Genomic DNA, 14,805 nt, shown 5'->3' with positions numbered 1-14,805 from the left:
CCACAGCCTTTTTTAATTCAATTACCAACATTTTTAAAACAAAAACTATTGTTTATTAAATGCGAAATTTTAAAGCAACACTTGGTAACTTTTCAGATTTGGTCGATTTTAGCGATGCCGGTGGAAAAAAGCGGTAGTGTTTTGCCTTAAGAAAGACTGCGTTTCCCATGAGGACGAGCACACGCCCGCACAGTGTCCTAAAATCATCAATCAATCAATAATCAATGTCCCTGTCGCCTGCAGATGGATTAAACAACATTTCTGTTTCCAGTGGCTGTGCGAAGGATAAATAGTAATCAGGTAATGAATCCAGTTGTGGCTAAAAAATGGCACATGACGGTTAGCAACCGTGTGGCTAATCCCCCACCCCAACTCATCAGCGCTGACGAGTTCAGTTGATGGGTCGGAGGGTGTCACACCAGCGAGTGAAGGCAAAGCCAATGTTTATTCTGTATATCCTGATAGCCCCCCTTTTTTTCCTCCTCAGACAAAACTTTTTGTCTCTTTTGTTGCTCTGCCATCTTTGCAGAATTCGCACGAAAAAGTTTGCATCGACTTCCATTCTTATAATGAATAGGGGAAGGGGGTAGAGGCTGTAAAACAGCCAGCACATTTGCAGTTTTTGTGTGTGTGGCAGGGTTCTTGCCACCCTCCTCAAAGTTAATTAGTGCCGCTGAAAGCGATACAGACACCCCAAGATATAAAAGAGATGTTATTCAGCTAGTTTTCAGTCGACATCAATGTTGTTTTCGTAAACGATGACTATAACGAAAATATTTCGTCAACGAACAAATTTTTTCATGACGATGACGTCACGATGATGTCTTGGGAGACTAAAACATAACGAAATGGATGTTTTCGCGTTAGCATTAGCATTTAGCGTGGTGACTCTCTGTTTTCTTAAACCCTTGGAAAACATTTTACATACAGTTCGTGGCGTCCAGGTGGGTTTAATAATTGCAATTAATGAGCTGTTTTCCTGCTGAGTGTGTGTTATCATAATGAAAATTGCGATGTCCTTGTAGATTTTACAGTTATGTGCTCATCTGTCATGTTCATTCGAAATTCTTGGAAACTTTTATTTATTTCTTTATTCACAGACTAAAACTTTTGAAGATTATAGACGAAAATATTTTGAGAATTGTCGACTAAAACTAGACAAAATTTGAGTTTTCATTGACAAACTAGACCAAGACAAACACATTTTGAAATGACTAAAATATGACTAAGACTGTTATTTTCGTCCAAAAGACTAAGACGAAAATTAAAATAGCTGCCAAAAACAACACTGGTCGACATATTAACACAAATGTTATTAAAATATCTGATAAAGGTTGAAAAGTTACCTAGTGTTGCTTTAAATCCACTCATTAATTTTGGATTTATTCCCACTATAAAACCAAGATACAGTCCAAAACCCACTAGTTAATAAACTACAGATTAACACTGCACATTGCTGACTAACCATGGAAAGGTCCAAGTACACTGCATGCGTGATCGTTGCGGTTCCGGTCCGACTCCGGAAAAAAATAGCGCCAGAGCCAATCCGTTCCCATTATATCCTATTGTTCAACGTATACCGGCCGCGTCAGTGCTCCGGCTTGACTGCGAACCACCTCCGGCGTGCCGCATGCCCGCCGGATGGTATACGCTATTTTCTATTTTTGCCGGACACGCATCCGGCAAAATGGGCGGAGCTGGGCCTGGACGTAACAGCCCAGGTGCGTAATCACGGTTTAAACACGAGCGAAGATGGATGATGAGCGCTTCATCATGGAGGTGGAAACCCACAAAATCATTTATGATGCAGCAGATCCTTTCTATAAGGACAATATAAAAAAGGAAGCTGCAAGGTGTCCTATTATGTGTGTTTTTCTGTCCTGATCTCATCATGATGCAGTCATGTCTGTCTCTTAATTCCAGATTAACTAAAATATCAATATGCAAAGAAAATATGTGCTCTCTCTCTGCTTCTCTGATGAGTATAGACTCCGTGTGTTTTTCGTTGTTTTAAATGGCACATTATCGCGCGCGATCACGCGAGAGCTCACGGAGGGGGGACGAGGTTGGCGGACCGCAGCCGTGCAGCAGCCGGTATGATTTGCCTGTTTTTGACGGACTGCGTGGCACGCAGGCAACACTGAACCGGACCGGAACCGCAACGATCACGCATGCGGTGTACTTGGGCCTTAAGTGTGACAGCTGTCACAGTTATCACTGAGAACTACAGCAACTGACTAAGAACAACTTCAACTAATTCACTGGATGCAAATCACCTCAAAAAGTGCCATGTTGGTGCCATCATAACTGTTGCTTTTGTCATTGTCTGTGTTGTTGATGAAGGGACTGTTTTCCTTTGGGACACCATCACCTGTGGAAACAGAACAGTTTGTCTTTAGAGGGCACATTGCAAAAGGGTGCGTCTGACAAACACTTCTACTTATTGCTTACTGCTTCACTATCGTACACACTTAGAACAAGAATATTACAGAACAAAAACAATGGTGTAACCTTAGCTTATTGTTATAGTGCACATTTTTTTCTTTAGATTTTCACATGTATAGGATACCATTTTCTGAACTGTATTTTTCATCTTTTTTCACAGATATACAAGTGCATCAATACCAAGACCATTCAGAAGTCCTACATTTTGTTCTTTCTCATTCTTATGTTATTAGCTGTGTGCTAGTGTTGTATCGGTCGCGAACGATTCGGTCTTTTTGAACGAATTGTTTGGGTGAACGAGACCGAACTAATCACCATCTGCACTGATTCGTTCTATGAAGTTAGGGCTTGTTCGCTGCGTGGGAGGGCGTTGAGCAAGCGGCAGCGTCTTCTGACATCACACACGACCAATCAGACGCCAGCCTCATCGCGGGCAGGGGAGGGAGCGGAAACAGAATCAGGGCGTCTGTCAATCACTTCCACGTGTAGCCAATAAGCAGCCAGCGTGCACGCAAGGGGGCAAGACTGAGTTATGTCACTTCCCGTTCAGTGACTCGGTCCTCCGGTTCCTGACCTAGCTTGCTGCTAACTTGACTTTCCAGTAATGCGGTGAACGAGTCAAAAAATGGAAGGAAATGACTTTGTCACATATTTGTTAATGTGGAGCCTATCAAATGCTGCTCAAACAGACAAAACACCACACAAATCCAGCGAGCATGGTTTAGTGTACTACTTTTCTCAACAGACTCTGGACTACCTATGACTGACAACATACTATCAAATTTACAGTAGTTAAAACACGGGTAGCTAAAAATAAATTAAAAAAAACACGGGTAGCTACGAGGCAAGCAAAAGTGAGCTGCGGTCGCGTGACGGCACTCACGGCAGTGAAGGGGGCAGAGAACTGTCACTATATGGAGGCTTCATGGCAGCGATATTTACCTCATATGCGCACAGAAAAAATATTTAGTATTATCACCATAATACTGATTTGCAATGAAACTGTATATACATGTAAATTTTTTCCTACTGCTTTATTTATTTTTTTTTCGTGTCGGGTGTTGGTTGATTTGACAAATTATGTCCATCCGTTCATCATGTGCTACTCAAAAACAACGCACGCGGACACGGGAGATGTCGCAATATGTCTACATTTTTCTTAACAGACTAATGAGAGTAGAAAGGCAACATCGTAAAGCGCAAACAATTATTTCTCGTCAGCATTTGACGATCTGAGATGAGGGGGCGACAGGGGAGCTGACCGGATTATTTTATTTGTTAATACCAGTGCAAAAATTCAATACGATCATCTTAATAGTGATTTGCAATTAAACTGTCGAATATCAAAATGTAGTATTGTTTTTGTTTCAGAGCAGCACATTTGACAACTAGCTATTTACACTTCAGTTTTAGCAATAGTGACCTAAAATAATAGGGATGAGCATAAAAACAAAAATACAACAGAGCGAGAGGCAAATATGATGTGTTGGTCGCTCCATATTTAGAAATTAAACTTTCGATTTATTTTTATTTTCGTGACGTTATTTTTGTGATGCTGCGTTGGCTGGTAGCAGCAGAATTGTATATGTGATCAAGAACATGCTAAAGAAAGTCCGTGCGCCCCCGACCCCAAACCCCCACTCCCCCCACAAAAGGAAAATGTTTAACCGTGTCCTAAATCGAAATGCAAGCACGAGCCATGACTGAGCCCATAGAACTAGGACAGATGACGCGGAAGTTCTCCCTCGCTTTTGCAGCAGCAGGAGGGAGACGAGGCTGTCTGTGAAAGCAGAATGATACCGCCTGTCACTCATTTCTGAAACTACGACGAGCGGTGCCTGTGTGCAAGAGAGGGAGGGACAAAGCAATGTCACTTCCCGTTCAGTTATACTGCGAAGTGGTCTTTGGTGATTCGTTCGGCAACGTCACTTCCCGTTCAGTAACCGAACGATTCGTTTGGGCGGGGAGGGAGATGAGGGGGAGGCGAACGATTCGTTGATTTGTTTGAACGAATCTTTTTACTGAACGAACCGGAATGGATTCGTTTACTCAAGTGAACGACAGATCCCGTCACTACTGTGTGCTTGTGTCCTCATCCTGTTGGACGACCCATGACTTGCAACAGCAACTACAGTGCTGGCCAAAAGTATTGGCACCCCTGCAATTCTGTCAGATAATGCTCAATTTTTCCCAGAAAATCATTGCAATTACAAATGCTTTGGTAGTAATATCCTCATTTATTTTGCTTGCAATGAAAAAACAACGAAAGAGAATGGAAAAAAATCAAATCATTATCATTTTACACAAAACTCCAGAAATGGGCCGGACAAAATTATTGGCACCCTTTGAAAATTCATGTGATGTTTTTCTAATTTGTGTAATTAACAACACTTGTTACTTACCTGTGGCACATAACAGATGGTGGCAATAACTAAATCACACTTGCAGCCAGTTAAAATGGATTAAAGTTGACTCAAACGCTGTCCTGTGTCCTTGTGTGTACCACGTTGAGCATGGAGAAAACAAAGAAGATCAAAGAACTGTCTGAGGACTTGAGAAGCAAAGTTGTGAGGAAGCATGGGCAGTCTCAATGCTACAAGTCCATCTCCAAAGACCTGAACGTTCCTGTGTCTACTGTGCGCAGTGTCATCAATAAGTGTAAAGCCCATGGCACTGTGGCTAACCTCCCTTGATGTGTTCGGAAAGCAAAAATTGACGAGAGATTTCAACGAAAGATTGTGCGGATGGCGGATAAAGAACCTCGACTAACATCCAAACAAGTTCAAGCTGTCCTGCAGTCCAAGGGGACAACAGTGTCAACCCGTACTATCTGTCAGCGTCTGAATTAAAGGGACTCTATGGTAGGATACCCAGGGAGACTCCACTTCTGACCAGGAGTGAGGAGACATCAAAAAGCCAGGCTGAAGTTTGCCAAAACTTACCTGAGAAAACCAAAAACGTTTTGGAAAAATGTTCTCCTGTCAGATCAGACAAAAGTACAGCTTTTTGGTAGAAAACATCAACATAAGAGTTTACAAGGGAAAAAATGAGGCCTTCGAAGAAAACACAGTCCCCACAGTCAAACATGGCGGAGGTTCCCTTATGTTTTGGGGTTGCTTTGGTGCCTCTGGCACTGGACTTCTTGACCGTGTGCAGGGCATTATGAAGTCTGAAGACTACCTGCAAATTTTGCAGCATAATGTAGGGCCCAGTGTGAAAAAGCTGGGTCTCCCTCAGAGGTCATGGGTCTTCCAGCAGGACAATGACCCAGAACACACTTCAAAAACCACTGGAAAATGGTTTGAGAGAAAGCACTGGAGACTTCTAAAGTGGCCAGCAATGAGTCCAGACTTGAATCCCATAGAACGCCCCTGGAGAGATCTGAAAATGGCAGTTTGGAGAAGGCACCCTTCAAATCTCAGAGACCTGGAGGAGTTGGCCAAAGAAGAATGGTCTAAAATTCCAGCAGAGCATTGTAAGAAACTCATTGATAGATACCAGAAGCATTTGTTCGCAGTTATTTTGTCTAAAGGTTGTGCAATCAAGTATTAGGCTGAGGGTGCCAAATGCCAATACTTTTGGCCCATTTTTGGAGTTTTGTGTAAAATGATAGATTTTAAAATGATTTTTTTCATTCTATTTTGTGTGTGGTGCCAATACTTTTGGCCAGCACTGTAAGCTTTCTGACAATGGGCAGCACATCCCTTTTCAGAATGCCTTGCTGTATTTTGCTGAATTTAGCTTTACATCATGAGCTGTTTTAAACAGAGGAGACGCCTACAGAAATCTGACAGGAGTGGGGATTTGATGCATATCTTTTACTGTTTGATGCAGATGCACAAGGAATAAGAGGCTTGTACAGGGGCTTAGTCTGGTTTAATCACAGAGAAAGTCACTATGTCCTTGTACTCTGCAGCACTTTAAAGCAGTTGTTCATTGACACAAAAATGTACAATATTTCAAGCTCACAAAACTAACATGCTTCATCGAAGTCATTGTTTATTTCAGTAGCATGTTTGTAATAAGATAATTTTACTTGTGGTAATCGCATAGACAATGAAAGTTGGAATTTTTTTCCTCAGCATAACAAATAATGTCTACAGAGCTCAACCAGCATCCTCCCTGTCAATAACTATTTCAGTGACCTTCAGTTGCACTCACAACTGTAATAGGAGCTCAGCAAAAGTTCCAGCATCAACAAAAGCTCTCACAGTAAAGGCAAAATACCATAGTTAATGCAATACAATATTAAAACACAGAGCTAAATATAAATATGAACTCTTAGTAGTAGTAATATACCGACATTTGAATGAATTCACACTTTAAAATGTTAGCGCGCACATTGCATCATGTTACATAAATACTTTTGCGAACTGACAGTCTGACACTATACACAAAGACATAAGAACAAACAGGAGAGAGATGCTGTGTGCTGTCAGCAGTTTACCACATCAGTCAACACGTGCATGCAGCAGTGCAAAAGTCCTAGTGAGCTAGCTGGCCTTGCAATTTACCAAACTAAAGAAGGGATGTACTACATAGTAATGGAGCTGTATAAGAAACCAGGAAAAACATCACTTAAACACAAGACTTATTTTTCCTGTTTAAGTGCATCTGTTTAATCTGTCCATCTAACATTGCTATTGAAAATATGGAGAGATATTGGAATTAAGAATGTTGACACTGACGACTAGGGCTGCAGCTATCGATTACTTAAATAATCGATTAATCTGTTGTTTTGTTAGTTCGAATAATCGAGAAATCGGATTACTATTAATGCCTTGCAGAATACATTTTAGGAGATGTAAAACTTAAGAAATAAGTGTTAATGCTTGCAAAAATATTTTTTTTGGCTTGCTAAGATTGCATTTTAAAAAGAGCATTCAATCCATTTCAAACTAAATTAAAATACCTCAGCCTCAAACAGTATAAAAAAAATAAAAAAATAAATGAGGATCTAAGTATCACAAAAGCTAACTTGCTAACTTGCATAGCAAAGGTTCGCTAGCTTAAATGCTATAGAATGTTTTTTTTTTTTGACAAAGCTCTTAATAAAACGTTCAAACACATATTCCCACGAAAAGCTGCTAAATATATTTGTAAGCTAAATAACGAGTGCATATTAGGTCAAACAAAAATATACCTTATGTTGGTCTTAACAGGAAGCAGCTGGATTCAGCCATGTTAGAGTAATGGCATATTCATTGTTGCAACTAAACGGCAGCCTGTATCCACCCAAATCAAAACTAAACACTTTCATAGCAAATCATTAAAACATCACTCGAATTAAACAAATACTCGAAGCAGCAAAATTTGATTCGAATCTATTTTCTAATCGAATTACTTGGGTTAATCGATTATAGGTTGCAGCACTACTGACAACCTTCCAGAAAGCAAGCAAGGGAAAGAAATTAGCAAGAATGCAATGTTCGCCAATAAATGTTTTGTCACCATTGCAAAAAGCTTGCAGAGGTATTTCAATAGCGCAAATTCAAAATGTAGCCCCCCCCAAAAAACTATCATAAGTTTTAGTAATTTTTTACTAATTTAATCAATCAGACAAGCACGATCAAAATTTATTGCGAAATGGACCGTACGAAAATGTCCCATGCATCGCCATTGACACCGCAGAAAGTTGGAGCCGTTATGATGAATGAAGTTTTCACTATCTTCTGAGCTACTGTACAGCCACAGAAACAAACTTAAGTTAAATGTAAGCAAACATATTCGTTCATCGCTTTTGGGTTTTATATCACATAATCTGTTTTATATAGATATCAATTCATTTACAGAGGCGCTTATTTGTCTGGGATGACTCAAAAAACATGTTTAACTGACTGTTCAGGAGGCAAACACTTCCATATTCCAATCTTTTCATTCCGACAAAACTGCCTTTCTTAGTCATCAATTAAAATGTAATGATAAAATAAAAATCCATCACATCCCAATTGTGATGTATCTATGGAGTTCTCCCATCCCTAGATTATTTATGAATTTTGCAAAGCAGTTTTGAGAGGACGCTGCAGACTGCAGACGCTGCAAACAATTCTGATTTAGACAATATAGCAACATTTAGAATTTGAAAATAAAGCTAAGTTGTTCATTTTTATTCATGTTTTACAAATAAGAGTGCAAAGGATTTCGCTATATCGACCAATAAATAAATACAAGTGACATGATTGATGTAAATAATGCTGAATGTCTGCGAAGACCACATTAGTTTCAGCATTTTATTGATCATCAGATTATGAAAAAAGTGTGAATATGTGTTGAATTTTTTTTGTATTTATTTTGAGAAAACAATGATCAACAATGTTGCCTATTTTCTAATGTTATTTTATGGACGAAAGCAGTAAATCAGTCAGAATCAATTTAGGTTTAAGCACTATAGATTACAAATGTCCTGTTTTTCAATAACGGGATGGAATTTTAATGTTGTTTTTTTATTTACCCGATTCATCAATTAATAATAATAATGAAAAAAAAAAACAACAACTGATAGATTAATCTAATGTTAAAACAATTATTTGTTATAGTCCTACTTCAGAGTTAATTCAGCCACTGCCATCATATGCTAAATCGTCACAGCAGAAGATTGAGCCTTTTTCAGAAGAAGCCATGCTAGACGAAGACAATACAATGAACCAATTTTGAAAATCATCTTGAATGTTTGAGATTATAATGTAACCAACCTCTGGACAAATTGAATTTCCTCTAAGTCTATAATAAAGAGGAAATGAGTTTGGAAAAATGTGACTTGGGCATAGTGTAGTAGAGCCTACTTACGGTAATTTGTGGAGTGTTTCTTGCATTAGTGTGGATGGTGTGACCACTGAAATATGCCATTGTTTTGATGAAATTGGTGTCAATCAAATTGAGGCCAGGGGATGCTCAGACAGGCATCATTTCATTTGTACAGGATTTTCCCACATTGGAGAGAGATGGCAATGTTTACTTGAATATTTGTAGTGTCTAATTTTAAAAAGGAATGATCACGAAACAACAGTAACTCCTGTTCATAAAGGAAAAGAACTTCCAGCACCCAACAGTTGTATTTTTTATCATCAGTTTTATGTTAATGATGACATTCCTGATTAAAAGAGGCACCGAATAGCTTAGGCAAGGGATGGACTCCATTAGTTCAGTGCTTATTTATTGGTATAGGCTCGTCATCAGTTAGTAGGAACATTGAAGATCCGCTAATGGTTAGGTCAGCTTCTCTGGTCATTGTGGTAATAAATGACCAGGCATCCTATTTATATCAGCTAAGCTGCGCACTGTGACGATGCCTAAGCTGCCTAACGCTGCCAGAGTTAGCTCATGGTACACTCTACAAACGTAAGAAGGAAGTGGCAGTATAGTCATCATAATCTGAGACATTATACCACACAAATACCAAGAATCAAAAATCACTTCCATGAAGTTCAGGTTTAATGGAGGATTTAGGCTCAATTTAGGCAGTGGCATCATTAACGTGTTGTTTGTCACTGTTTAAAACTATCATAAAGTTATATTTAGTGACAAACAATCCATCACCAGTTCTGGAATCATGTTCATAGCAGTGCCAAGTAGGGGTGTGACAAAATATCGAAATGGTGATATTTCGTGATACTTTGTATCCCAAAAGGTTATCAATATGCTCCTGCCAAGAATCGAGATATCGTTTTAAAAAGGTGTCAATGTTGTTTTTTTTTTTTTTTTTTTTTGCCATTTAGACTGGGAACTTTTGTTCATTCAAAACCAGAGCATTCACAGTCATTCGGTCCGATTTTCGGGGCATTTACAGATCACTTGCTGTTCATTTTACGGCATTTACAGGTAATTTCCTGTAGAGTTGGAGTCATTGCCTATTCATTTGGGTGATTCCCAGGTCACTTCCTGTTCTGTAGCTCAAAATAAACATGAAGTGACCCATAAAATACCCCAATATCAACAGGAAGTAACTGAAAATCAACAGGAAAATGATCTTAAACGGCCCAAAATTACCTTATTGCCTGGCATTGGCTGCCACTGACGGCCATCGACGTTCAATCCGTTTGAAGTGGGAGGGATGGCAGCGAATGAACATTCCTCCCAGTTCAAATGGACTGGACGTCTACTAGTGATAAACCCATTCCAATTCACAGCAGAAATTTGTTTTTCTGTTTATTAGTTGCTTGTAGAATATCCTAGAATGACTTTCTGACCAATGTATCGATAATCGTTGTATCGCCATATCGTCAGATCATCATTATCGTGAGCTTTGCATCGCAAATCGTATCGAATCGTGATGTACCAAGAGGTTCCCGCTCCTAGTGCTGAGTGTGTATATATATTTTGTCATTACTTTTAAATAAAGGTTTTTGCCACTACTTGTATTCAAAAGCCCAAATTTGTCATCATGTTAGTATATTAATACTTTAGTGGAAATTAAATAAAACCTCAAAATGAAGAAAGGCAAAGGACGCAACTTTTCTAGCCTTGTCTATTAAGCCATAAATGATTTTTCAGCAGCACTACATGTATTTTTCAATTATTATTTTTGCTTCATCATTTGAGAGAGAACAAGTGCACACTATCAAAAATTATCTACCAAATTATTCCGTGAAGAAAAAAAATCAGGAAACATATCAATATATTACCCACATTATTTAGCTAAAATATAATAGTGTAAATAAAAAATATATAAACTTACCCCTCCGACGAGAGCCTCCCCTGTGCTCCATTTTGAGGAGCAGGGTTTAAAAAAGGTTCACGAGAGGAGGGGTCCAAACAGTGGTCCCAACGGAACTCCAGTAATAGAGGTCCAAAGTATAGTGATATTGTTTGTGAGGTGCAGAAGACAGGAATGCTGCCTGTGCTGTGTGGATAATGTGAGGATCAGCTATTTCTGTGACTGGGTATGTGCGTGTGTGTGAAAAGTGGCCTGCGATGACGAAGTCAGCGACAGCCATGCATCACAAAGCACCCTTTTCCCTCCCACTGAGACCAGCATGCACGCGCACCATCATGCACGCTCACATGCATGCTCACATGGATGTTTTTCCTCAATCACCCTGAGCTTCTGATCCCTTCTACTCACATTAACACTTGAGTACGTACAGTATGTGTGACTGCACACACTGAGTGGGCGGAGCAAAGAAAGTGAGGGAAGCGGAAGGCTTTAGAAAAGCAAAAGTGTCAGGACAGGGAGGGTTGAATGGCCCAAATGCAAAAAAACCCAAAACAAAACATAAGGATAGTGATCTCCTGGATCATCATCGAGAAAATGTGTTATTCATCTAATCAATTTGTATTTATTTATTCCTTAGTACTTATTTTAAAGAGACGTTTGTGGTGAGATTAATGCTTCCTCAAGCCTTGTACCATTACAGATGTCTTAGGTTTAGATGTACTTCACAAATTTGACAGGTTTTTTGCTTTTTAAAATATTTGAATAAACACTGTCGATTGGTTACGGCGTGCCAAAAAAAATCAACTATTAAATGCATCGCGATTCCACACGTGACGATTCGATTACGATTCACAGATGTTCAAAAAGGATGATTTTCCGTAATAACTTTATGACAGCCGCTCGTAGTGGGACGAAATTCAAGTCACGTCTGCCGCCCGGACACCTTTAATGAACGCACGTACAACGTTATGATGGATGCTGCCGATTACTGAGCGAGAGATTTACTCCTTTTCAAAAGACTGGAAAATAAATTTGTTTACGAGACAGGCTTCTGTGCGCAAGTTATTTTTTAGAGCGAGAAATAGAGAAATAGTTCCTTGCTCCTTGTCTTTCAGTTGTCCAGCCGTAGTTTCAAGTCATGTCAAGTAGTGAGTGTACACAAACCCTCTTGTACTGTTTAGCCTTTATTGTTGTTGTTTTTGAGATGTTAACTGTTGGCGCCGAACGCTAAGCTAATTAGCTAATTCGCTAACGTGTATTTCCATGTCCAGTTGTCCTTTGTTTGTTGGTGTACAAAAGTTACTCTATATGCAGAATGTGTAAAACCATAATTAAGTACAGCGGTAACGGTACAAACATGCGAAATAGTACAGAAATCTGTAAAAAAAAAAAAAAAAAGTATATTGGTTTAAAGAAGTCTTATTTCTAAAGACACTTTGTTTCCAGAAAATGTGGAATTCATTCCACCTGTGTAAATTTTATTGTATTGTTGAGAGAAATAAGTACTGCCTTTGAAATAGCTAATGTTATTGTACCTTCTAGTGAAAAAGAGTATCTCAAGGTAGCTGTGTGTTGTACGGGCATGTTGAGAAATAAGTATTGCCTTTAAAACGGTTCATGTTTTTGCCATTTCTCGTTAAAAAAAAAAAAAGAAAAAGTTTAAGGGCAGCTTTTTGTTGTATGGGCATGTTTCCACCGCTCCTGTTGAATCATTACGATATTTTAAATGAATACTGGACATAAATTTGTTTGGCTACTTTATTAATTAGTAATGTGCAATGCAGCGATAATCGTGAAAACCGTGATCATCGACAATACCGTGGTCATCGTTCAATAAGTGAATCGTAGCACCCAGAACCGGAATTGAATTGAATCGTGGGGTGCCTAAGATGGCACACTCCTAGTTACAGCCAAGCACTACACTCCATCTTCCCTTCAACTGCTTCAACACTTCATCAATCAACTACAATTGCTCAAATGTTTATTATGCCAATTAGGAGTGGGGACCTCTTAGTAACTAATGATATGATACGATTTGCGCTACAATGCTCACGATAACGATGATCTGACGATACAACGATTATCGAAACATTGGTGAGGAAATTATTCTAGGATATTCTACAAACAACTAATAAACAGAAAAACAAGCTTCTGCTGTGAATTGGAATGAGTTTATCATTAGTAGACATCCAATCCATTTGGACTGGGAGGGTAGCACATCCCTCCCACTTCAAACGGATTGAACGTCTATGGCCGGTAGTGGCAGCCAATGCCAGGCAATGAGGTAATTTTTGGCCAATTAAGGTAATTTACCTGCTCATTTTCAGTTACTTCCTGTTGATTTTGGGGTATTTTATGGGTCTCTTCCTGTTTATTTTGAGTTACAGAACAGGAAATGACCTGGGAATCACCCAAATGAATAGTCAGTGACTCAAACTCAACAGAAAATGACCTGTAAATGCCCTAAAATGAACATCAAGTGACCTGTAAATGCCCTGAAAATTGGACAGAATGACTGTGAATGCTCTGGTTTCGAATGAACAAACGTTCCCAGTCTAAATGAATTGGGCGTCGAGCACCGTCAATGCAGCCTTAGAGTTAACTGAGACACTATTAAGGTGGAAAATTTTGGTAGCAACTTGTTGGTTCATTTTTTTCTTTTTTTTTTTAGACATTGACACCTTTTTCAAAACGATATCTCGATTCTTGGCAGGACCTTATTGATAACCTTTTGGGATACAAGGTATCACGATATATCACCATTTCGATATTTTGTCATACCCCTAATGCCAATCCTTCATTTTAACATTTACCACTTAAAGAAACCAAAACATACAAAATTGAATGCAAAAAAGGTGTATTTTTGTTTTGTAAATTCAATTCTACATGAATCTGTGTTACATCCAAGTATTACAAGAATGCTCTATAATAATTTGAAATTAAACAGCTATTTCAAAACACAAATGCTGCCTTAGTGAAGTGTCATTAACTATGGCCTTGTTCAGACTGGAAGCCAAAATCTGATTTTTAGCCAATCCAGATTGAAACGATGGCTCTTTTGTTGTCTGGACAGTCACAAAGCACAGATATCCAATTTTTGCGAGACATATCAAAACCACATACGAGAAGTAGCTTCCGACATGGACAATATGCTTCTCAATCTGAACAGCTCAAATGGGATTTGACCTTCCGTGACGTAATTCTACGTGACGGAAAACTCAATGTGGCCGAGAGCGCTAATCGAAGTGCAGAGCGGTTAAAAAGAATGTAGCACGCTGAGGAAAAGCCCACTATTACAAGTACAACAACAAAAGAGGGGCAGGACGTAACAAATGCCTATTTTATGAATTAGGTATTAGACAGCATTCTTGGGGACAAGTCCAGCGTTTGCCCACTGCTCGCGCTCGACAGCACTTCTCCTCACGAAGACAAGGAGGAGGGACATGTAAATAATGTCAAAGCAAGTAAATAATGTCAATGTTTGTTAGGTAGCTAAAATGCCGTATACTTGCTACTATAATGGCATAGTAACATTCATAAAGTACTTTGTAGATACTTTTCTCGTATGTTGCACGTTTTTTTGCCGCTGTCGCAACTGTATGACGTCAAACTACACGCACGGGTTGGCGCCTTCATTGCCACAGCATCCTGTCATGCGGTTCAATATTTTGGCCCAGTCTTAACAGGCAAAATTCCAATAAGGAACC

General features: G+C 39.2%; 1 protein-coding gene across 6 annotated transcripts in view; it reads right to left on the bottom strand.

The window, feature by feature from the left end:
• The window catches only part of slc12a7b (solute carrier family 12 member 7b), a 98,082-nt gene that overhangs the window by 42,259 nt on the left and 41,018 nt on the right, over nucleotides 1–14,805 (bottom strand). For 5 of the 6 annotated variants that reach the window (XM_057824210.1, XM_057824209.1, XM_057824213.1 and 2 more), the window contains exon 2: nucleotides 2,277–2,371. In XM_057824210.1, coding sequence (XP_057680193.1) covers nucleotides 2,277–2,371 — 95 coding nt within the window. Of the gene's footprint in view, nucleotides 1–2,276; nucleotides 2,372–11,119; nucleotides 13,175–14,805 lie in introns of those variants that run through there. The other variant, XM_057824214.1, reaches the window with a different exon arrangement.

Source organism: Corythoichthys intestinalis, chromosome 20, assembly GCF_030265065.1.
Source record: "Corythoichthys intestinalis isolate RoL2023-P3 chromosome 20, ASM3026506v1, whole genome shotgun sequence".
Lineage (NCBI taxonomy): Eukaryota > Metazoa > Chordata > Actinopteri > Syngnathiformes > Syngnathidae > Corythoichthys > Corythoichthys intestinalis.
The sequence above is the reverse complement of the archived record's forward strand: the minus strand, read 5'-3'. Positions and strand labels throughout refer to the sequence as shown.